This window comes from Lontra canadensis, unplaced genomic scaffold (assembly GCF_010015895.1).
Source record: "Lontra canadensis isolate GAN:19392208 unplaced genomic scaffold, GSC_riverotter_1.0 scaffold81, whole genome shotgun sequence".
Taxonomy (NCBI): domain Eukaryota; kingdom Metazoa; phylum Chordata; class Mammalia; order Carnivora; family Mustelidae; genus Lontra; species Lontra canadensis.
This window is the reverse complement of record NW_022631075.1, coordinates 3,938,716-3,964,906: the sequence shown is the minus strand read 5'-3', so window position 1 is coordinate 3,964,906 and position 26,191 is coordinate 3,938,716. Positions and strand designations below refer to the sequence as shown.

The 26,191-nt window shown below is 41.6% G+C and overlaps 1 protein-coding gene across 4 annotated transcripts in view; it reads left to right on the top strand.

Moving 5' to 3' along the window:
• Positions 1-26,191, top strand: part of TENM1 (teneurin transmembrane protein 1) — a 764,948-nt gene that overhangs the window by 705,223 nt on the left and 33,534 nt on the right. For all 4 annotated transcript variants that reach the window (XM_032882345.1, XM_032882346.1, XM_032882343.1 and 1 more), the window contains 2 exons: positions 16,868-17,234; positions 19,276-19,786. In XM_032882345.1, the coding sequence (XP_032738236.1) occupies positions 16,868-17,234; positions 19,276-19,786 (878 nt within the window). The remainder of the gene's footprint in view (positions 1-16,867; positions 17,235-19,275; positions 19,787-26,191) is intronic.

The window sequence follows — 26,191 nt, the reverse complement described above, 5'->3', positions numbered from 1 at the left end:
TAGTCAGCAATTGGTTCTTGCAGCAATCCAAACGTAAGCATCCTAAATCAGCAATGTTCTGCTCTATTCATTTGAGCCACATGCTCTCAGTCAGTTCCCATCAGTCACAGCCAGTCCCTCCTGCTGATCTGAAGGCTCCTACGATAAATGTAGAAATGAGAGTGGGGGAAGTGCTAGTCTCTGCAAGGTAAACAGGGACCTCAGTCTCCATCAACCATGGCAGGAAGGCACTGCTAACATGGCCACACGCTCTTCTCAAAGACCTCGATCTATCAGTAACTCTAAATGTGAAATTGTTTAAAATAGAAAATGAAGACTACTAAAAATGAGCAAACTTCCCAACTTCCTAATGCAGACATGTTTAAAAGGTTGGAACATTTTCTTTTCTTCCATATCACTCGGGCATATTTTACTTAAGTTATCTAATCACCTATTTCCCTTTGACCAAGGTAGCATGTCTAGTAGGAAGAACATAGACAATCTTGGGTATGAGTCCAGATTCTGCAGTTTATTAGCGTGTGACCTCAGGCAGGTTCCTTATGGTCTCCAAGTTTGCGCTTCCTCAACAGTATGAAGTGGGATAAAAATGCACATTGTCTCCTAAGGCTGTCATGGTAGGTAAACAAGAAAACAAAAATGAAAGAGCTTTGGTGTTGGAAAGGTTCTTGCAACTGTAAACTGTGAGTTTTAACAGAACTGAAGAAAGAGAGGGCATATGGCATTACCTGTAATCTAGGCATTTTCGTGTTCATCTGCCATGCTGGTTACGTGGGCAGCGTGTGGAAAAGAAGGTGGTACAAACCTTGATATAAGTAGCAATCAAATTCTGCTGTCACAGAACTTGAGATGGCAGGTAACATTGTTCACATATGATAGTGGCACGAAGAATCATTAAAGAAAAGTCTTCTTTAAGAGTCCCTAGTGGCTCTCCACGTTACTCACCGTAAATGAGTGATCCATAAGGGTTTATGCCTGAAATTACATGATAATGCTAAATAAACACTACCTTTTGTTTCCATTTCTTTATTCCAGAAAAAGACCATCTATTTTTGAATCACTTATTCTGCCCTCCTCTGAAACATGGCAATATAGAAAAAAATAAATCATTTTTGTCTACTTGTTGACCCAAAAGAGGTTTCTCGATAATTTCAGATTCAGCACTACACTTGGAAAACAAACACTAGAATTTTAGAGCTGGTTAATTATTCCTCCTTATGAAGGCTAATTCAATAAATGACCCAATTGTTGATTAAGTGTCCTTGCTTTCTTTCATGTGAAAGCACTCGGAAAAGTATGAGCCGCTTTACAAATATAAGGGATGATGTAAGATGTTAATTGGCATCTTCAGGAAATATTTTCTGTTGATTCATCATGCACTTGCTAAAATGGGAGGACACAAGAACAAAATAAGTCTGCAAGGTGGTTATTCTGATTTGGTAATATCTGTGGTTGTCAGTCTCTAATTTAAAGGCATTCCTGGATAATGTTATTTATTGCTCATTCCATTCAAACCTACTCTCCTCACTCTGTCAAATGCAGAAGAACACTTTATGGAATTGCAAAGGAGAGCCGAACTTTTCTCTAAGCCTTCCATAGAGAGTGCAAGAGACCAAATCAGGTCTCTTGGGTAGACTTTCCTTCATAGTTCTACCAATAGAAAAAGTAAAGCATAGTGGTTGGGAACACAGGCTAACTGGGTTTAAATCCCAGATTCACCACTTGCTAGATGTGTGCCCCTGGGAAAAATTCTTTATCTGTAAATGGCAATGATGATGTTATATTCCTCGATAGGGAAGGTGTGGGGATTAAATGAGATAGTATATGTGTGAATCACTTAGCAACGTGCCTGGCTCATAAATGCTGTTAACAAGTAGCAGTTAGTAGCAGTAGTGTTTTGTATTTCCATCCACAGAATGGAAAATTGAACCGATCATTTACAAAGCCAAAATCAAAAGGTCCAAGCAGTTTGGCATAGCCATAGAAATTGTGTGATATTCCCTTCTGTCCTTTGTACACAGGTTCACCTTTTGCAAAGAGGCATGTGCGTCCCTATAGATGAGTTTGATGGGCTATAACCACTAATGTCCTCCAGATACTGGTCTTAGCCTGCTGTAACCTTCACAGAGTGCTTCATCTGCTTAATGCTGATGTGGCACAAATCTAGGTCACTTACAGGATGTTCACTGTAGTCATTGAATGGTGCCCCCAAATCCTTCATTTTCTTTCTACTTTCAAGAAGTGTCATGCCGACTATGGAACCGAGGCTAGAATGTAGTGTGAGTTTCATATGTCTGTGATTTTGATATGTATGATTTTAGATCATCTTCCATCTCTTTTGAATCAAAAGGTAAAAGAGCAGCTCATTCTGTAGGTGGCCTGCAGCCATCCTAGGTAGGTCAATTTCACACACAAAAAATAAATATGACAGTAGATAAGTAAGGAGACAGAGTTTATCTAGGTCAATATGGAGAATATGACTTTCCCAAGACAAAAACAAGAGGCTCCCAGCTACGTAGGAAATCAAAAGGAAAGACGTTATAAGGCTGACATATTCCTAGGAAAAAAGCAGTACTCTGGGATTTTTGAAGCAATCTTAGTGTATGAGTGGCTTTGTCTATTCAGGGACCCTTCTGTTTCATGAAGATTTTCAGGTTCCAAGCATGTCAGTTTTTAAATATTCTAATACATTAAACCCCAAATTTAACAAAATAATCAACTGGGGAAAAAAGCATTACAGCAAGATGATCCACAGATTTCCTTTAAATATCATTTCCTTTATCCAAATTCATTTTTTAACTGCATTTTTCAAGCCTGTACCTCTAAGGAAAAATCACAATCAGGGAATAATAACCTATTATCAGAGATATTTGCATTGCTCGCTCCAAAGTGACAGCTCGGGTTGTTTATATAAGAAGTGGAGAACAGCAGGCCAACATCTTCAACTCCAGCATATCCAAATTCTGCTGAAATGTCTGCACACAAGCAAATAGCGGAGTTGTCAGGGGCCTTAAAATAAAAGTCAAGTACCGTGCTCAATGCTATATCGAAAACGTAATTTATCACATAAATAAAACTCCCTCAGCAGTGTCCTCTTTCCACACAAAGGACAATGGCACGTTAGTTCTTATTAAAACTATTAAGCACCAGAGGAAAAGCATCTTCAAAGTTCAGGGAGAGTCACAAGATGCAAAGCTTGCACTACTTTTGAACCACTCAGTCTTCCACACATTTCTTCAGCAGGCGCCATGACCTAAAATAAACCTGAAACTTTCCAAGATACAGAGTTATCTGGTTGGTAAATTCAGTGGTTAACATCTAGGTCTATACAGCCAATATCCTGGGCTAAGTCTTTATGTAAGCCAATTGGCCTAACTATATTTCAGACCATACCTTTGAACATAGCCCCATTCCGTATTAACTATGGAAAGGGAAAGTGTATGAATCGGTGCCAACCCATCTTTGTTAAATGGAAACACAATTCAGAGAAATTTCTGTTGGCTGTCATCAGGAGTGTCATCTTCCCATGCAAAAGTTAGTATATTCAGAAAAGTGAGCACAAGAACATATAAAACATTTACCAAGGGGCCCCACCTGTTGACAGGTGTTTATCTTGAGATACATAAGAAGAAGATTCCGAAGGAGCAATCCCAATGTCTGACAAGACTAGCAAGAGGGGATATAAAAAGTATATTTAGTAATAAATGTACTTTTACTTATAAGCAAATGTTATTGTTTATAAGTAAACTCTAAGTGCATGGGAAATGTTGTCAGGGGCCAACCTCCTAAACCATTTAGTATAGAATTCTGCCTCCAAAAAAGGCATGTGGGAGAGTGGCATGATCCATCATGAAATCTTCCTCAAAAATCACAAGAGTGAAAAGTTTCTAGAGAATAATGACAGCAATATGACAGTCGCAGAGAGTCAGAGAAGCTCTAGTTAAAGCCAATCACAACCAACTACCTAGAGTCCAAGCACAGTGGATTTACTTTTTATGCACATTTTCTGGACATGGTGGCTTCACAGGCCAATAAGATAATGCAGAAGATGCTAGTAGCTAATAACTTCTCTGGTTCTTCCCCAGTTCTTGTTCACCTTTACTAGTTTTCTCTCACCACCGGCTTACAATGGGTATTGCTCTTCCTCTCTCCTTGTAAGAGGCTTAAGGCTGTGACTATCAGTCAAAATCCAGCCAGAAAAACATATCACATTTTTTCTTAACAGAGAGAATTTAATATCAGGAAAGGGCTACACAGGTTTTAGAGGGTTGAAAAAAAAGTTTGAGGGTCATCTGGGTGGCTCAGTCGGTGAAGCATCTGCCTTCAGCTCAGGTCATGATCCCAGGGTCCTGGGATGGAGTCTCCGGAGTCACGCTCCTTGCTCCACGGAGAGCCCACTTCTCCTTCTCCCTCTGCTCCTCCCCTCTGCTCGTGCTCACTCTCGCTTGCACTCTCTCTCTCTCTCAAATAAATAAATAAATAAATAATCTTTTAAAAAGAAAAAAGGTTGAAATAATATCTGCAGGAATCAGCCACCACCTCTAAGGCTAAGGAAACAAAAGAAAGGTTGGAGTTGTCAGAACCCAGAAAGATGGAGGATTTGCTCTGTGGAGGTGGGACCCACTCCTCTGAGAAGGGAATGCCAGCCACCTGCTTCTGGTGCCTCTGAGGTGGCATGATGAGACTGATTCTCGGAGTTTAAAGAAGAGTCAGCTACTGCCGTGGGGGTGAAGAACTACTGTTGCAGCCATGCTGACTGGGAGAGAAAGGAAGCAAGAAGGAGCAAGTCCCTTCTCCTTCCTCTAGCTTTCCAGAGTCGCTTTATTTCCCCGACTGTCAGGACCTAGCAGAAATCCGGTCGGCAATAGAGAAATGCAGTTAGCAGCGTCCCAGTCCCAGCATCACAAAACAACGACTGAAGGGGTGAGTTGGGAGCTTTGAGACAGTAGCTTAATAACGAGCACACTGTGCAATGAGGTGTTAGATTTCCATGTCATTGTTGTTGCCAGAGTTACTCAGATATGCTTACAGTTTGGATGAAACATTAATTGGAATGGACTGGTTGCCACAGAGGATTTCATCATTCCTGAATCCATAAGAGGGTGTTATTGGGAAATCTCAACCAGAGTCGCTCGACATGTTTGCGAAAATGATTCTGACTCCCCTTTTGTTGAAGCTTGGATACTCAATATTCATCACCACTTTTTGCTTTTGTTCAGGCTCAAGTCTGTAGCCTGCCTGCTTCCTTAAATGATTCTGTACACATGGTAAGTGGTCAGGTGCCCAGTCTCCAGAGTTCTGGAAGCATGAAGCCTGAGCTGGGCCATCTGTTGAGTGCGTGCTGTTTTGTATCACACACAGGGAAGTGGTGGGCAAAACCCAGAAGCACACTGGAGGCCTAATGAAAATAGGACCAGTTAAATCTTTCCTCTAAATGTACATTAGGCCATCTGCTCTTATTAGTATCCTTATCATTTGGAAACATTACAGAGTTAAGATAAGAGAGACAATCTGTGGAATGCTGGTCTAACTTGAAATGAACTTTTGAGTAGAGCCATCATGAGTTGTGATATTTCTCTTCCCATTTAGAACCCTGCCCACTTATATCTTAACATCTCCATGGTACAATTTTTTAATGGTTCCTTCCTGAATATTAGGCCAGAAAGAAGGCTTAGCAATAGCTACAGAAATGAAAACATAATCTTGGAGTGGCTGATCAATGAAATCAGACCATTTCATAAAAGATGTGCAGTCATACTTCTGGCCTGTAAATTGCTTTAGATGCCAAAGGGAATTGGAAGCTTGGTTTGTTCTGTCAAGCCAATACTATAATATTAACAACCTGCAACAGACAAGTTCCTGCAACTTCTCAGCAGGAAGAAACTGCAGAATGACTCCAGGAGCTTCTTCTAAGTCCTTGGCTCCTTTGCAGGCAAAGCCTTGGCTCTCAGGAGGATAAGAGCCCCATTTCTCACTGTGTGAAGACCCACGTGGTCCTCTCTTGCCTGAATTCACTCAGAATGTATGACCTCATCACCTCCCTCACATTTTATCCCATGACACCTCGGACGGTTCCCTAGTTGTCTTGCCTTCTGCATGCGTGTCTCCCACAGTGCTGAACATACAGTAGGTATTTCATAAATACGTGTAAAATGAAAAGGAAACAGAGACTCAAGGAGAAAATAGTAAAGCTTTCATGTGTCTCTCCCTACCCATGGAAGTACTGAAAGGGTTAAGTTCTTTGACTTTAATGGTAAAACCCAAGATACAGAGAGATACAAATAGTAAGTCGGTAAGTAGCATCATGTACAATATGTTCTTCTTACAATAACAATCAAATTTACAAACAAATTAGCTGTGCAGTCTGAAGGACATTCTGTAGTTTTCACACTGGGCCTTCATCTCCTGCTGATAGATGACTTTGACTGTAAATTGAAAACTGGAAGTGGTTAAACATTCTGTGTATTCACAAGTGCCATTTCCAAAATTGAGGCTTCAGAGAGGAGATGCAGAAAAGGGTCGACGGAAACTCAGAGCAATTATGCCTGTTATTAAGATGAGGTAGTGGCAATTACACAGCAGACTCAGAAAGAGTGTGTACGTGCTGATTGCTCGGAGGGAGCCTGTAAGAACAAACTTTTATAGCACCCATCAGGCCTTGGGTCTCTAGAGGAAGTACAGATTTTCCGCCACTCTGTCAGTGTGCTTTTGGACAGAGCTTATGGCCCCAGGAACCATCTTGGAAGGGATACATGCTTGTTTTCTTAATGAGCTCGAATGAAACTCTTATATACTAGAATGGCTTCATTCACTGTTTCTTTCCTCTAGGATAACCATTCTCAAGCTTCTGGGCATCAGGACCCCTTTGCACTCCTAAAAACTGTTGGGGATCTCAAAGAACTCTTCTGTATGTGGGTTTTATCTATCAATATTTGCCTTATTAGAAATTAAAATGGTGGGGGCGCCTGGCTGGCTCACTCAGTCTGTAGAGCATGTGACTCTAGATCTCAGAGTTTTGAGTTTGAGGCCCATGTAGAGATTACTTAAAAATAAAATCTTTAAAAAAAAAGAAATTAAAACTGTGAATTTTTTTAACACAAATATATGCTAGCCACAGATACCCTCTGTAAAATTCCACTCACTGTACACTCATGAGAAAGTATAAAAGGAAAATAGTATTATTTAAAAAGTAGTTTGACTTCACAGACCTTCTTGAAAGAATTCCAGGGACCCCCAAAGTGCACAGACCAAAATGCAAATGCCATATGACCTCAATTCTAAGACACCATGGATCATAAGACATAGCATCAATTTGACAGCTTGGGGTTGTAGGGGAGAAATGCTCTATTAAATGTATGTAGTGATTAATAAGACACATTCTCACTTCAGAAAACTTAAAATATGGAAGAAGTAGGAAATGCACTTCTTAAGATTGAGGAAATATGCCAATTTCCACTAACCTCTGTGGGTCTCCGGAAACCCAGATTTACTGACTCAAACATGTTGATGAAAAATAGTATTTCTTACAACCTATTTGCATTTCATAATTTTTAAATGCTTTCACGAATTGAAAATATTACAGTCAGTGAGGCACTAATGTTTTCATTCAACGAACATTTGCCAACTGTAATGCCAGATACTGGGAATACGAAAATGAATGAGACCACATTCCTGCCCTTGAGGACTCACAGACCTAGCACAAGGCATAGGAAGGCAAACATATATTTACAGTATAATAAAGAAGCATTGGATCTGAATGAGTCATGAAGCTGGAAGCAGCTTGAAGTACCCAAAGATGGAGCACTGGGTATTCAAGAATGCTTGAGGTTAATCGCTAAGTTTAAGCAATTAGTCATCCACCAAACAAAGGGCTGCCCTGGTGGACTTTGCCATATGTGTCAGTCACTTTTAGACATTAATATATTTCAATTTAATTTAATTTTGCAAACACCGGTGATCTACCCAGAGACATAGAACTAGAAATCTGTTAGAACCATTTGACCATAATGGTATAGTCAGTAACACTGGTCAAAAACAAAACCTAACAGGACATTTTTTTCATTGTGATTAGATTAAACTGAGAATAACAGAAACCCAACCCCCCAACATAACAGTGACACAAGCGCAACAGCAGCCAGACTAGAGGTATATAGTGCAGGACTAGGATGGCAACTCCATGAGATCATTTGGGACCCAGGCTTCTGTATTTCTGCTCTGCCATCCTAATGCATAGCTTCCATTTTCATTGACTCCTCATGGTCTAAGACATCTGCCAAAAATCTCAGCCAATATATTCATATTACAGAATGGAAGGAAGGGCAAAAAGAGACCCCTTCCAATTGGGTCAGCTCTCCTTACATAGCCATTGAAAGCATCAATTTAAAAGTGGATATTTTTAAAAAGAGAGGGGGCACCTGGGAGGCTCAGTCAGTAAAGCATCTAACTCTGGGTTTTGGCTCCGGTCAGAGTATGAGATCGAGCCCCATGTCTGGCTCCACACTGGGCATGGAGCCTGCTTATGATTCTCTCTCCCCCTCTTTATGTCCCTCTCCTGCCTCTCTCTCTCCAAAAAGTAATAATACAAATGAAATAAAAGTGTGGATACTTCCACACTTCCTCTTACATCTTATTGACTTGAACTTTATCACATGGCTACAGAGAATTGCAAATAAGACTGGAATATCTTCTACTGTAGACAGCAGTGTGCCCAAATTTTTTTTAAATGGGAATTTACTACCAAGGAAGAAAGAGTAAATGGATGATAGGGTAGGCCTAGAACTAGTAGTCTCTGCCACAGGCATCATAGTAACCATAAATTTAGCATTTTGTTTTGACCCTGATACTGTCTGAGCTTCTTCAAATTTATAAAAGCCATCTAGAGAAAGTTTGGTTTTCTGCAGCTGGAAAGCAAAATGACACCTTTCAGAATGATGGCCCCTATTGATCTTGCTTTTAAAAAGTAGAAATTATTAACAGATGAAATACACCAGGACTGCCTTAAAGCTTTTTGTTGTTTGTTTTGCTTTGCTTTGTTCCCCCACTACCAAAACATTTTAAGAACACTGGAGTAGATATAATTTTAATCTGTAGGCTCAGCAGCAGAATGATTTTAAAGATCAGTCCAATTGTACCTCTTGATTAGATTAATCCTGATTATTCATCTGTAGTGAATAATGTGACTTAAATGTCTGTTATTCTGATTGGGCAACCATGAAGACAGACCACACTGATGCATTTGACCAAAGGTTGAAAGGTTCCTCAAACTCTCCAGCTGCTCTTCAGAGAAACACAAGAGTGTGGGTCTGAGAAAATGGGAAATAATTTGCCAGTTGACAAGTCCAGGTAATCCTGGTGTATTTCATCTTCTAATAATTTCCACTTTTTAAAAGCAAGATCAATAAGAGCCGTCACTCTCAAAGTCGTCATCATGCTTTCCAACTGCAGGAAACCAAACTTGGTCCAGGCAGCTTTTTCCCTCTTTTATAAATTTGAAGAAGCTCAGACAGTATCAGTGTCAAGAAATGAGAAGGCTATTTGAAAACTGACAAAAAGTGTTGCTAACAATCTGGAGTTGTCAGCTTTTAGAAGCATGGGGAAATCTAACATGGAGTTGGCAGAACACCTGGCAGAGAGCACTCAGTCCCGTCACTGTATCTTCCCCAGGGCTGGCATACTACAGAAGAGATAATCATACATTTCCTGGAAATTCCTACTGAAGAGGCCTCAGAGATCAAAATCAAACGGAGTCGTTTTTCAAATGAGCCATAAGGCTGAAAATGTAAAGGATGGAGATTAGAAGTGTCGTGTTTAGAATGGGGAGAAGAGGCCTTTTGGGAAACAACTGGTTTCTGCAGCACAAACTTTGGGAAAAGAAGTTATGAGCACTTGGTGGCAATTGTATAGTAACAGTCATGATATATGTTTCTGAGGCCCTTCCACAAAAGTCAATTTCTTGAAATGGATGGAATGCAACAGAAATAGTCTACTCTGTGTTGCTAGCAACCCCTTGTAGGTACCGGAAAATAAAGGAAAGGAAGTCAGCAAAAGACTATAAACTCTGTGAAGGCAGGACCCAGTCTGTCTTGGTTAGACTGGCTCCCTAGTGCCTAGCATAATGCCTGAAATAGATATTTATTAGTAGAAGAAAGGAAACTAATTAAAGTAGCATGTTCTGCACTTGGAATTATACCAAGAAGCCTGTTACAAATAACTGGGGACTCCAAGGCATAAGCTAAAATATTAGCCGTGAAATTGGCTGACATGTATGTGAAGTAATATACCCCTATATAAGCCAAATTTCTTGGAAGACACATAGCTTAGAAGGATTCTTAAGAAATGGAATCAATGAGCAGGGGGGAAATGGCTGGTGACACAGAAGCAAGGGAAACTTTGAAAGACCATGACTACTGTATGAGTGAACTCCAAAGTTCATGAGATATCCAAGAGGGAGGATATTGCAATAGTTAGACAGGAACTCACCAGAAGAAATTCAGACATGTTCCATGATAAAAAAAATAAATAGCAGGCCTTTATAGAGCTCTTCCTGTGTACCAGGTGCTATGCTAAGTGCTTTATATAGATTTTTTCAATTCCTGTAATAAATGCTTGAGAGAAAATATTATTACTGTACCCAGTTTCCAGATGAGGAAGCTGAGGCTCAGACGGGTTAACTGATTTGCTCCAACATTTAGCTATGTCTGGAGACATTTTTCTTGTCACAGTTTAGGGGGAGGTGCCACTAACATCTTGTGAATAAAAGCCAGAGACACTGCTAAACATCTCATGATTCACAGGAGACCCTCCACAAAAAAGAATGATCTGACCCCAAATGACAATCATGCCTCAGGGGAGAAATTTAAACCCTGTCCCTGGCAAACATTTAAACATCCTTTATCACCACTATATACCACTATACCACTATATATATAATATACCTTACTTCGACTTTATGCCCTAGTAACCCAGACCCACGTTATTTCTCCCACTCCCATATGGTTTCATGTTCCTGTTTTCATTCAGTCTTTTCCCTCTGCTGAAACCACTTCTCCCCCTTTGCTTCACTCATCTCAGTACCTTAGCTTCATCCGTCAAGATGAAGCTGACGTTTCTCTTCTAGGAGTTATTGTCCCAAACTCCCTCCCCTGTGTTCCCATGTCACTCTGGGCATACATGTGTCATGGCACCTAACCACATTATATTTAAATGAGATGTTTCTGGATCTGCCTCTCCCCACTCCCCACCCCCCACCTTGACTGCGCACTAATCAAGGGCAGGGACCTGTTTTCTTTCCCTTGATAATAGTGCCTGGCACAGAGTAGGCAACCACAATGCATTGAACCAAAAGATGGCAAGTAACAGAGACAAAGACAAATCACTCAATTTCTAATCAGCTTTGATGTTCTCCGCCAAAGAGATCAATCCTTAGATGAATTCAAATGAGGTAAAGGGGAAGCCGGAATTGGTGAGGAGAATGTGAAGAAGTGTGTCCACTCTACTAGCTGAAGAATCAGATGGCATAGAGGCTAAGAGCACATATCCAGAGATGGTTATATCAGTTGTTTCTTTCCCAAGTGATTGCTCTAAGCATATAAAGTAATAATCCATGCAAAGAGCCTGACACACAGGAAGCACTCAATAAACAGTAGTCACTTTTATTAAAGGCTCAGATGAGTGGCCCTGGAATTGTATAGGTGTTATTGATTGGGATCCATTCAAAGGAAGGGGAGGCACCTACTTATACTTTAAAAGTAAGTCAATTTAAAGAAAATATTAAGTCAGTAACAATGCTGGTGTTATGGGCAGGGCAAAATTCATAAAGACATGTCGACAACTGAAGTCTGGTAAACAGAACTGAAAGGGCACTGTGTTGAATGGTACATGGACTAGATCCCTTCTAGCTCTAAAGGTCTATGACTTTGAAACCATTATTAATGTTAATCCTGTTTACCATCCCCTACTCTGTCCAGGCACTGTGCTGAGCACCTAGGATCACTATGTCATTTAAACCACACAGTAACTCTAACAGAGAGACTGTTGCTAGCCACTTTTCCTTGTGGCAGATGAGGAAACCAGACACTCCTAGAGGTCACCTCAGTTGCCTACAGTGGCACACAGTACAGGAAGGAACTAGCATTTGAACTGCTAGAAAGAGCCCAAGTATACAAATTATGGTCTGTGTCGACAGTGGGGGATTAAGTTTATGACTGAGTTAAGTTTATGACTGAGGAATTTTCTAGTTCAGTCTAACTGAGGGCTCATATGTAAATACTGCATTTACACATGGATTTTCCCCTATAAGACTCTGCTGCTTTATGTACTGTTAGCTTTGGTCACAATTAGCTGGATCTTTAAACCACCCACAGGAATGGCTGACCTGAGAGTTAAGTCCCTTTAAGGCACATTTTCAATTAGCAGAGGAAGACATAGTGCTGTCAAGGCTTGACATCCAGACCAAGAGCTCCTTTCCGCTCAGGGTTATTTCTCAGGGCACATTGTTGGGAGATGGTCACATTCCCCCAGCCGGCGGCTACACCAACGACCTTTAATGCCAGTTTAGCATAAATATATTTTGACATTTCAAACAAATTAATGTATTTTTACAAGGTGGGGCAACCACCACAAATTAGGCCAAATGGTTTGCCTGTAGGCCAGGTCACCAGGCAGAGATTCCAGAACTTGCCTGCTGTTCCATCTCTTTCTGCTCCCACCCCCAAAGGAAATGTTTCTTTGTCCCCAGAAATCATGTGGACAAGTGCCAGCAACCCTCAGGGATTAACCATATCCTTACCTTAGTAACTCAGAATTCTAGGGTCTCTGCAACTAACAGATGCTAATTCTCACTGTCAGAATTAGCTCAAGGATTCCGTTCCATATATTACGTTGTGTGTTATGGAAATGCCTCGGTAGTAAATATAGTGTTTCTATTGTGTGGCTATAAAACACCAATTCCTTGAAAAATTATCTGGAAATGGGAGTATTTAACACGAGAAAGATATAAAAGGAACTGACAACCAAAGGGAGGTGAAAATGTCCAGGTTCTGAAAAGGCAGACCTTGGATTACTAAGTAGCCACACATCTTTCATTTGAGCAGATTTCATAGACAAGCTGCCCAGCCAAATCAAATGGGAATTAAAGGGATTCTGTGTAGCTAGTACAGAAAGTATTTCAGAAGCACAAAGGCCACTTTAGTCACAGGAAACTGCCAGAGGGTGACTTATTTGATGGAAAAGAAAACAAACAGACACAATAGCTGGTGTATTTTTGAGGCAATATTAAATCTAATAAACATGACACCAATAGTATTGACTTAAATCAGGTTGGGTGAGTTGAAGAATTTAACAGCTTATCTTCCAACTACCAGCCTTTATCTCAGAGGCAGCCTTGACAGCAGAGAACAGAGTCCAAAACATGTCCTTCTCTGACTCCTGCCAGGTGTGTGCTGTCCCCGGCCTCTGCCCTGGCCTCAGCTCTCAGAATGGAGATAATTAGAACGTCATTTCTGCCAGCTTTGTTTTTTCTGGGTCACTGACTTCAGACTTGATCGAAATAGGAGTGCTGTACTGAAATAAATTCATTTCCTCTTCCTCAGCCAGCCCCAGGTTATTTCCTGGGGGACTGTGCTCCACAGGACCCGTGCACACAGACAGCTGCTGTATGGGAGTGACAGTGTGTATGGAGGGCCAGAGGAAGGGCTCGTGGTGGAGGAGGCGACACCCTCCACAGCAGTGGCTCTCCTTCTCCCTCTCCCTCTTGGTGGCAGGGCGCTGACAGGCACAGGCGTCAGACAGACGTGCTGAGGAACACATCACAGCAAACTGCTCTGGGAGCTGTTAAAGCTGGTGTTTAGTGTTTATCCAATGGCCTCCATCTGAAAGGCTCTGTAGAACATGCATAACACAGCTCAGCTTTATACTCCATTAGTATTCAAATTCCTAGCTGCTCAGAGGCATATGGTGCTGACCAGGGAAGGCCAGTCTATATGGAGGTCGAGGGCATGCAGAGACATGGGGGAGGGATAAGGTTGCTGGGTGTCTGGGAGAGACAGAAACAGAAACAGAAAGCACCAAGTGGTACGGGGGGAAGGCCAAAGACAACCTTTGTCTTCATTACAACATCACCAGTTGCCCTCCATTAAGAGGCAAAATGAAAGGGAAGGCCTGTCTCACAATGGCCTTTGTACACTTCATTACTAAGAGTAAGGCCTCTTCCAGCCAGGGATGGAGTAGGCCTCCCAGTGTAGTGGGAGTCCGGATCTTGTTTTCAGACTTACAGATTCAGTGAAAAAACTGAAAGTTTCCTTGGGCTTTCACTCAAGGGAAGAAAAGTAGCCAAATTCCTGTTTCTATTTTGGCCAGGAATGGGCCAGCTTTGTCTATCTTTGTCCAACCTAAGGGAAGAGCTGTCAAGTATAGAGTAAGTGAGTGGTAGGGCAGAGAGTGCGAGGAACACAGTTCCCTGAGAAGTGCCCAGTGATAAAATAGCTATTGAGATGTCAGGGCAGGTACTGGGCTGACCACTACGTCCAGAAAAGAACTAGAGTGAAGCTGTGTTTGGTTGGCATGTGTGTCGCAAGTGCCTAGCACAACATTGGACCCAACACACACTCACACACAGCAGTCCTTTTGATTCTAACTGCCCTTAACATGCCTTAAATCCATCTTCTTCTCTCCATGCCCACTGCTACCATCCTAATTAAGGCACTCTCATACCGCACCTGGACCACTGCACAAGCCTCCTAACTGCAGGCCTGCCTCTTCTCCTGCCTCCTTTACTAGTATCGTCTCAGTAGCAGCCAGTGTGATTCCTCTAGAACCCAGATATATCACCCTCCTACTTAAAGCCCTTTAGTGGTCTCTCGCACCCATCAGAACAAAGCTGCACATTACCTGGTGTATTAGTGGGCTAGGACTTCTGTAACAAAATACTCTGACTCTTGGTTTCAACTCAGGTTGTGATCTTGGGGTTGTGGGATCGGGCCCTACATTGGGCTCCCTGCTCAGCATGGCGTCTGCTTGAGATTCTCTCTCCCTCTCCCTCTGCCCCTCCCACTCCTACTCGCACTCTCTCTTTCTCTCTCTCTCTCTCTCTCTCTCTTTCTCTGAAATAAATAAATCTTTTTTTTTTTAAATACCATAGACTGGATGGCTTTAACAAGACAAATTTATTTTCTCACAGTTCTGGAGGCTATAAGCTCAAGATCAAGGTGTTGGCAACTTTGATTTCTCCTGAGGCCTCTTTCCTTGGCTTGCAGATGGCCGTCCTCTTACTGTGCCCTCACGTGGGCTTTTTCTCTATGCATACACACCCCTGGTGTCTCTTTGGTGTCTCTTCCTCTTCTTATAAGGACACCAGTCTTGCTATATTAGAGCCCCACCCTCATAATTTCTTTTCATTTTACTTATCTCTTTAAAGTTTCTGTTGCCAAATAGCGGGTTGCATGAAATTAGGGGGAACATAATTCAACCCATAATACCTAGCCACTGACAACCTCTTTATTTTCATTGCCTACTGCTCCCATACATTCAGCATTTATTATGCTTACTGAATTGCTTGTAGTAACCTCAGTGGGCCACACCATCTCCAAACTCTGGACCTTTGCCTATGCTGTTCCCTCTCCCTGTGATTGCTTTCAATGCTGCTCCTATACCCCCACCCCCATTTTCACCCCATTTCTCTCCTACTGGTCATTTCAGGTAGTATCTTCTCTGAGAATATCCCGCCTCATGGTTTCTTTCTTTTTTTTTTAAAGATTCTATCCATTCATTTGACAGACAGAAATCACAAGTAGGCAGAGAGGCAGGCAGAGAGAGAGGAAGGGAAGCAGGCTCCCCACTGAGCAGAGAGCCTGATGCGGGGCTCAATCCCAGGACCCTGGGATCATGACCTGAGCCAAAGGGAGAGGCTTTAACCCACTGAGCCACCCAGGTGCCCCCGGCCTCATGGTTTCTAATGTTAGTGAAGTGCTCTTATACCCTCTTCACTGCTTCCTTCTCATAACATGGAGAATAATTGCTTAATGGCCCTTCCGAAAGTTGAGTCATTTGAAGGCAGAGGCTGTGTGACGGCATTCTTTTGAATCCCCATAGCCTAGCACAAGTCTTTGCCCAAAGAAGGCACTCAGCAAATATTCAGTGAAAGAACAAATTCACCTGTTAGCAAGAAAAGAGAGATGTAGAGTGAGGCAGGTCAAGCTAGGTGGCCATGCATTGTGACTTAGGATTCCACATCACCGGCTGATAAATAGTGCCTGAGTATTCCACAAGATGGATGCTAGGTCTGTGCTAATGGAAAGTTCTGTCTCAAAAGGTTGCTGTTACAGTAAAATCATCAAGTTACTCTGGCACTGTATTTTCCAGAAGCCTCTATGACTTTGCTCTTCCGTGTATCTACAGGACAGTGAAAGAGATCGATATGTCATAGATATGCAGAAGCCCTAGAACATTCGTCCTTAAACTTGAGTGTGCATCAAAACATGTTGGAAAGCTTATTAAAACACAGATGACTGTGTCCCACCCCCAGGGTTTCTGATTTAATAGGTCTAGGTTGAGATCTGAGAATTTGCATTTCTAACAAGTTCCCCAGTGATGCTGTTGCTGGTAGTCTGGAGATCACACTCTGAAACAAACACTGCTCTAGGAGATCCTTCTGGAATTATTGAAAACGAATTTTCATTATGTTGGAAATGGTATAAATGATAAATATGTTTCCCAGAACATTTGATCAACCATCTTCCCCCAACTTTGCCAGACAACACTGACATTGCTGAAATTCGTGAGAGAGGGGAACCAATAAGCTGATTTTTCTTTCAAGGTAAAACTGCCCCTGGAAAGATATTGTAACTTAATGGTGTGTGTTCTGCTCTTTTTGCAGGTGCGATTAGAGTGGCCAACAGACCTTGCAGTCAATCCCATGGACAATTCATTGTATGTCTTGGATAACAACATTGTGCTGCAAATTTCTGAAAACAGGCGCGTGCGGATCATTGCAGGGCGCCCCATTCACTGCCAGGTGCCAGGCATCGATCATTTCTTGGTCAGCAAGGTGGCAATTCACTCCACTCTGGAGTCAGCCAGGGCCATCAGCATCTCCCACAGCGGGCTGCTCTTCATAGCTGAAACAGACGAGAGGAAAGTAAACCGCATTCAGCAAGTCACCACCAACGGAGAGATCTCCATCATAGCTGGTGCCCCTACTGACTGTGACTGCAAAATTGATCCCAACTGTGACTGTTTTTCAGGTATGACCTTTTTAGCAATTCACCAGCTCCCTCTCTCTGTTTCCAAAAGAAAAACGCACAAGAGAAAGGCCAAAAGGAAAACCAAAGTGTTATTTGTGAACATTAGTGTGAGCGAGTGGAGAAAGTGATGGGTTGGGGCCACATAGCCTAGTATCTGGTCATTGCTCTGCAACCAACTGACCAAGTGACTCTGGGAAAGCCACAAGACCTCCTCATGATTCGCTTACCTCATCTGTTAGAGATGTCACTTGTCTCAATGATATCACCTTACTGTACTGAGGGTAAGCTACTATAACAAAGGTTTAATACTCAAGTTAAAATCACTATATAAATATAAGATCATGACACGATTTGTACTTTGGAGAAAAGGAAACACAGTAAAACCTGCATTTACTGATTTAGCTAAGGAAAAAATTACTTCCCCTGAGTGACTGGTTTCCAAGTGAATAGTGCTTGCTATTTGAAACCCAAAGTGGGATGCCTGGGTAGCTCAGACTGTTAAGCGTTCAACTCTCGATCTCAGCTCAGGTCTTGGTATCAGGGTGTTGAGTTCAAGCCCTACGTTAGGCTCCATGCTAGGTGTGGAGCCTACTTTAAAAAAAAATTCTGAACCCCAAAGAGACTAGAGCAGGCTGCTTTGAAGATACATGGGCAAAATAAAATCCCACAGTGGAGGGTTTTCAGGACATTAGTCTACTACTTGGACTATTTAAAAAAATGCCCGGGGAGGCCTGGGTGGCTCAGTCGGTTAAGAGTCTGCCTTCGGCTCAGGTCATGATCCCGAAGTCCTGGGATTGAGTCCTGCATCCGACTCCTTGCTCAGCAGGGAGCCTGCTTCTCCCTCTGCCTGCTGCTCCCCCTGCTTGTGCTCTTTCTCTCTCTAACAAATAAATAAGTAAAATCTTTAAATTTAAAAATAAATAAGTAAAAATAAATTAAGAATGTCCAAAATTTTCTTCCTAGACAATGGTGCCCTTTACTTCCAACTGAAATATATATATACATATATATAGTATATAGTATATTATATTATAATGTATTATATATTATGTATAAAAGTATATATAAAGTTATATATATAAATATATATGTGTATGTATATATATATATATATACATACACATATACACCTTTTCCCCAAAACATGAAGTAGATATTCCAGATAACAAACACTCCTCTAGGTGTCAATAGATACATTTATTGCTGGGATGTGGAAATCCCTCCATGCTACCTGCAGTCCTATTAAACTGCTCATCTGGGCCCAAAAGATTCTCTTAACCTTTGCCTTTCTTGGGCTAGAGGAATCAAGAATGAGCAACTTGGTCGATATGACTTTTGATCAATATTTCCAATGTTTTCCTGGACAATTAGTTTTATACTTCTTTCGCTAATTTATATCTTTCATCCAAGGCAAATCTAATGTTTATTCCAGTTATCAAATTTGATGTTCTGAATCATTGTTGCACTTACAGACTTAGTGTACTTTGACAGTGTGACAATGGGAATTAGCCAAAGAAAGTTCCTGTAAGCATAGTAGAATTGGAAAGTCCTGAGGTAGGTAGGTCCACAAGCACTGACAGGCATGAATCTCATGGATTTCCAGCCACATTCTGTGCAGCTCCCATTATTTCCTGTTTTTGTATCTTGTGATATAATAGATACTGGACTGCAGGATTGAGGATTTCACAAAACTGATATTAACTGAGATAATTTCATCTCACTGTTCATCTTCGCTGGTACTGACTCAGGAATTCTGAATAAGTTTCAAATTTGTCAAGGGAGGGGAATGCAGAGAATAATGATTCACTGATTATTCCCTTTCAAATGATTCTTTTCTTTTAGAGATCTTACTTTTAAGTCATCTCCATACCCAACACAGGGCTTGAACCTGCAACCCAAGATCAAGAGTCACATGCTCTGCCAACTGAGAGAACCAGGCACTCCTAAAATGACTCTAGATGTACAATGATTTCTGTATATGGTTATGTTCTTACAAATGCTTGTGATGACAATCATTAAAATTGTGGTCTTTCTCTCACAGGTGATGGTGGCTATGCCAAAGATGCAAAGATGAAAGCTCCCTCCTCTTTGGCAGTGTCGCCTGATGGTACCCTATACGTCGCAGACCTTGGGAATGTTCGAATTCGTACCATTAGCAGGAACCAAGCCCACCTGAATGACATGAACCTTTATGAGATCGCTTCACCTGCTGACCAGGAGCTCTACCAGTTCACTGTCAATGGAACCCACCTGCACACCTTGAACTTGATAACAAGGGACTATGTATATAATTTCACCTACAATGCCGAAGGTGACTTAGGTGCAGTTACCAGCAGCAATGGCAACTCTGTGCACATTCGCCGTGACGCAGGCGGGATGCCCCTTTGGCTTGTGGTGCCTGGTGGGCAGGTGTACTGGCTGACCATAAGCAGCAATGGAGTCCTGAAAAGAGTGTCAGCCCAAGGCTATAATCTGGCCTTGATGACCTATCCAGGAAACACGGGGCTTTTGGCTACCAAAAGTAATGAAAATGGATGGACAACTGTTTACGAGTAAGTTTCTCATTCTCAACATAGGCTTTATTAGGCTTTTATTTGAAATTATATTATAGTGGGAAAATGGCTTAGTAATTGCTGGGTGTTACATGCTATTTTCTCCTAAGAACCACAATAAAAAAACAAAAAGTCAAGGAGAAAATTTTACCTAACTCCTAGGGTTCAAACCCATTTCTCCAGAGCCATTTTGCAGAACATAATAATGAAAACATAGACTGAATGAAAAGTCAGGTGTGGCACTGCAGGAGACAGGAATGAGGCAGAAGCCTAAATACTCAAGAAATTTACAGCATAGCTGGGAAAACAAGGTAAATTTTCATTTAAATAATAAAACTAAGAAAATAGTTCTAAAGCAACAAAGAAGCAGTATGGCTTAACTAGTATTTATTGATTCCTGTGGGGTTTAATGAATGAATAAATGAATGTGTGCCCAGCCCAGCCCAGCCCAACTCAGTATAAGTTGCTGTGGGAGGTAATAGAATTTAAAATATAAGAAGTGGACCCTGGCAAGGGAGTGTAAACGGGAGAGGCTGCATGCCATTGGCTGCTTCGGTGAGGTGGGGAGCAAGATGCTCCTGCACAGGCTTGGGCTTCCTCGATTTCCCTGCACAAGTCAAAGAATCTGCCACAGACTGGCATTCGCAAACTGGGTCTGTAATGACTTTGTTTAACTGGGAATTAACACAGGGTGTGTCTGACAGCAAGCTACTAGAAAGTGTCATGACACGGAAGGAGACCATTGTCCTTGCTTTTCCAAGCATGGACGACCTTGTTTTCAGGTCAACTCATTTAGAAAGCCAGTCTGCCACCACTTGACAAGCATCTTTTCCACAAAAGGGAATTGCTGAATTTTTAACCAATGTACTGAGTGAAGATAATCTATGGAATCTGAACCCAGAGTCTAAAGTGGCATCAAAGTTGAAAAGTGTGACAAGTAGAAATGTTAAGTATGAGGGGTTCCTGGAATGAGTATTCTGTGAGGGTGCATAGAATATGAAGAGGATATGTCCAATCCCATGAAAGCCTCCTGAGGAAAGGGACAAAACAATCGGCCTTCACATTTTGGATCATTTCCCAAAGAAATGCCACTTATACAATAAAGCTGGACAGCTATTTTAGTTTCACTTAGAAATATGTATTCAGTTGTTTCTGTTGCAAGTCTTACTCTATTGTTTGAAAACTTACATCTTAATAAGAGTAATAAAAGCCACTGTTCACTGAAGCTTTACTATGTGACAAGTAGCAGCCTGAGTGATTTACATACATTTTTTATTAGATCCCCAAAATAACAACATGGGATAGTTGCTCCTGGTATGGCATTTTATGGATGAGGAAGCAAAGGCACAGAATGCTTAACTTGTCCTGATTCACACAGATGTCTAGGTTGCAAACTCCCAACAGTCTGACTCAAGAGCTCCAATTTTTAAATATACCACCATGAAGAAAGATAGTTTCTAATGAGAGTATCTTTCAAAAATTCATGCAAGATCACACCACAGGTGAAATTAGACAACTATTTTGAAAGCTAATGGTTAACTTCAGTCAAGTTACAAGAAATGGCTAAAATATTAACTAGTTTTCAAAATAGCCAGTTCAACCATTCATTCATTTAGTCATCAATTCATTACACTGTACACTTTACAAATATTCAATTTATTTGTCAACTATACTTCAATAAAGCTAGAGGAGAAAAAAGCAAAAATAACTAGTCCATTTACTTATTTAACAAAGATTTACTGAGCACCTACTCTGTGCCAGGCAGTACAGCTGTGAATGAAACAGATAAAAATTCTTACCTTCAAGCCACCTGGCCAGCTCAGTCTGTAGAGCTTGTGACTCTTGACCTCGGGGTCATCAGTTCAAGTCCCACATTGGATGTGGAGCCTACTTAAAATTTAAAAAAAATGGTTTTTTTTAAATCTCTACCTTCAGAGAGTTTACATTATACTGGAGGGAGACAAGTAAAATGTACAGAATTTCAGATGGTGCTAAGTTCTGTGGAAAATAAAGCAGGGTAAAGGAGATCAATAGTGTGAGGCAGAAGGGGTTTTTCTTTTGGGTACATGGTCAGGGAAGTCCTCATTAAGAAGGTGGCATTTGGGACAACTGGGTGCCTCAGTGGGTTAAAGCCTCTGCCTTTGGCTCGGGTCATGACTCCAGGGTCCTGGGATCAAGCCCCACATTGGGCTCTCTGCTCAACAGGGAGCCTGCTTCCCCCTCTCTCTCTACCTGCCTCTCTGCCTACATGTGATCTCTGTCTGTCAAATAAATAAATAAATCTTTTAAAAAAAAAAAAGAAGGTGACATTTGAGTAAATACCTGTAGGAGGTGAAGGAGTAAACCATATGGATATCTATGGGGAGGGAAGAGAAAGAACATTCCAGGCAGAGTGAACAGCAAGTGCAAAGGCCCTACAGCAGGAGCCAACCTGATGTGTTGAAGGAATACTAAGGCAGCCACTAGGACTGGAATGGAGTAAGAATAGTGGGGAGATAAAATCAGTGAAGCGGCCAGGGCTACTTCATGGAGGACTTTGTGGTCCTCCATAAAGATTTTGACTTTTACACTGAAGTAAGATGTAGAACCACTGGAGAGTTTTAAGTAAAGGAGTGACAGAATCTGACTTACATTTTTAAAGAATCCATCTGTATTGAAGACATCTGACTGTATGGTGGAAACAGGGGAGCCCAGTGGTGGAGAGGGGAGAGGTTTGCAATACTCCAGGCAGAAGATGGTGACTTAGACCAGGGAGTAGGGGCAGTGATAAGTGTTAAAATTCTAAGTATACCTTGACAGTCGATCTATCAGGACTTAACCAATAGTTTGGATGTGGAGTGAAGAGAAAGAGGGTTAGAGATAACTCCAAATGTTTTCACCTGAGCAACTGGATGATAGACTTTCTATTTATCCACACAAGGAAGACTGCACAAGGAGTGCATTATACTGGGTGGGAGTTCAGTTCTGGATATAATCAGTCTAGTTAGACTTCCAACTGAAAACCAGCAAGAGACCAAGAAGGACAGTCCATGAAGTAGGAAGAAAAGCAGGAGAGTAGGGTGTTCTGGGAACCAAGTACAACAGGAAGGAGTGATCAACTGTGTCAGATATTCCAGATAAGTGAAGTAAGACAAGGACTGAGAATTGACCATTCAATCTAGCACTGTGGACATTACTGTCTACCTTGAGAAGAGCAGGTGCTATGGCTCCATGGGGGACAAAAGCCTGAGCAGAGATGGTTTAAAGAGAATGGATATACACATGTTCATGGCAGTGTTGCTCATAATAGCCAAGAAATTTGAAGAACCAATGTTCATCGGGACATGAATAGGCAAACAAAATGGGGTACTTCCATACCATGGAATATTATTCATCCATAAAAAGGAATGAAGTTCTGACACATGCTACAACATGGATGAACCCCAGAGACATTATGCTAAATGAAAGAAGCTAGTCACAAAGGACAAGTATTGTATAGTTTCATTTATTTTAAATGTTCACAAAAGGCAAATTCATAAAGTCAGAGAGTAGGTGGGTGGTTGCCTGGGACTGAAAGGGAATAGAGATTGTCCGCTAATGAGCATGGAGTTTATTTTGGGGATGTTGGAATGTCCTAGAAGTAGTAGTGATGACTGCACACGTGGTGAATGCACTGAAAGCCACTGAACTGTATACTTCGAAATGGTGACTTTTATGGTATGTGAGTTATATCTCAATAATAACAATAAAGGGCACCTGTGTGGCTCAGTCAGTTAAGCATCTGCCTTTGGCTCAGGTCTTGATTCCCGGGTCCTGAGATTGAGCCCCCCATTTGGCCTCCCTGCTAAGCGGGGAGCCTGCTTCTCCCTCTGCCTGCCACTCCCCCTGCTTGTGCTCTTTCTCTGTCTCTCTCTCTGTCTGTCAAATAAATAAATAAAATCTTTTTTCTAAAAAAATTAACCTTTAAAAAATAATAATGCTATAAAAGAAAGTGACCAAGAGGAGAGAGAGTGGATACAGTGAGTAAATAATTCTTAAGAGAGCAACCACTGTGGAAAACGGTATGGAGGTCCCTCCAAAAATTAAAAATTGAACTATCCTATGATCCAGGAATCACACTACTGAGTATTTACACAAAAAATACAAAAACACTAATTCAAAGGGATATAGCAGCATTGTTTACAACAGCCAAGATATGAAAACAGCCCAAGTATCAAGTATCCATCAATGGATGAATGGATGATGAAGATACACACACACACACACACACACACACACACACACACATACATGCAATGGAATATTACTCAGCCATAAAAAGAATGAAATCTTGTCATTTGCAACAACATGTATGGAGCTATAGAGTATAATGCTAAGCTAAATAAGTCAATTAGAGAAAGACAAATACCATAGGCTCTCATTTGTTTGTGGAACTTAAGAAACAAAACAAATGAGCAAGGAAAATAAGAGAGACAAACCAAGAAGCAGACTCTTAACTCTAGAGAACACATTGATCATTCCCAGAGGTGAGGTGGGAGAGGGGATGGGTGACATAGTGGATAGGGATTAAAGACTATACTTATTATGATGAAAAATAAAATAAAATTATTAAAAACTAAAAAAAAAAGTTCTTCAACTGTGTTGGGAGAAGCTTAAAATGAAACACCAGGTTATTTAACCAAACTTTGGGTCAAAACTATTGGCATCATTTATGGACCTGTGGTAATTTTTTTTAAATTTGATTTCAAAGATAAATGATTACATTGACATGATTATAATAAATTATGTGATGAATGTAAGAAGAAGAGAACTCATCTGAGTTGGTTTGCTATAAACAGGAGCAGAGAAATTGGACCTGGGGCAGGGGGAATGGGGTAAACGTAAGGAGTGGTTTTCATGACAGAAATAACAGTATATTTGTATACTGATGAAAATGATCCAATAGAGACAGCATAAAGAGATGTTAGACATTATTTTACAAACGAGGAAACTGAGGCCTAGATAGAGATATAACTTCCCTGTTCACATTGCTAGCTGGCTGGGTCTCGAGTCAGGTCTTTGAGCGTCTAATTCGGTGTTCTTTCCACTACTACCCCCATTGCCTTCCAGAAAAAAGAGGAGGATATGGGATTGCAAGAGTGACCGTGGGAAGTCTGGGAAGAGAGATTTTCCCATCCAGTAGCAGGAAAAGGGATAGAAAAGGAGAGTAAACAGTCATTTCTTTCTTCTCCCTCCTTAACTCCAGCCAGGATGATGCTGAAACCCTCCTGACCTAAAAAGCGTCTGTAGAGGGGCACCTGGGTGGCTCAGTAGGTTAAGCCTCTGCCTTCGGCTCAGGTCATGATCTCAGGGTCCTGGGATCGAGCCCCGCATCAGGCTCTTTGCTCAGCGATGAGCCTGCTTCCCTCTCTCTCTGCCTGCCTCTCTGCCTACTTGTGATCTCTCTCTCTCTCTCTCTCTCTCTGTCAAATGAATAAAAATAAAAAAATAAATAAATAATAAAAAAATTAAAAAAGCGTCTGTAGAGAGAAAGTCCCTTTTCCTCCTGAAGCACTCCATTCTGGTGCTGAGCAGCAGTCCTCAGCAAGACACTGCCCCTGTCCCTTCTTACTTGCACAGAAAAGAACGAGCAATTTCCCAACCTACATAACATAACTAATCCTGCTTACGGCCTTCTCTGTACAAAATCGGATATCTTTCCCTTTTATCCCCCAATGTGTTAGCCAGTTCTGACCCCTCCTTTGAGTTTCCCTTTGTCCTTTCGAGGCTGAGGAACACAAAACTGGACCTACTATTCTCATCCGAGTCAGAGCCCTGCAGTTCTCTAAGGTGAGGAGGCTGCTGCCTTCTGTGGCCAAAGGGGACAAACTGTTCGCCAAGGTGGAAATAGAAATTCTGTTCTGAGTTGAGAGACAGAGAAACAGAAACAGAAACAGAAGCAAAATTTGACAGGGTGGAGGACGGCCACGTACAGGTAGCTAAGCCAGTAATCCATCCAGCTTTGATTATCTGTGGCAATGGAGAGGAGAAATGAACAGTGGATCATCCAAATGGGATTTTAAAATGCTTCTTGTGCAGTGGTAGTATGTGGGCTTGTGTTGTGGAATGTGATGTTGTTTAAATAGTTCACTGATTTTCATAATTCCGTTTGACTTGGACCAGGATCGACATTGCACACCCCAAGTATTAGTACTTGATGATTGACTGCCCCTGAGCATCCTGAATGTCACGGGGAAAGCTGACCACAGAGAAATGGCTAACAGAGAGGTGTGTGTGTGTGCCAACTCACAGAGCAGGCAGGCCTTTGCCCAGGAGGCTCAAAGAGTAGCTAGGATGCCCTTGCTTGTTTCCCAAGCATTGCCCTGGCAAAGGCTTCTGCTCTACAAAAGTGGAAAGGTCCCAGGCTGAGGCCAAAACATCAGTGCG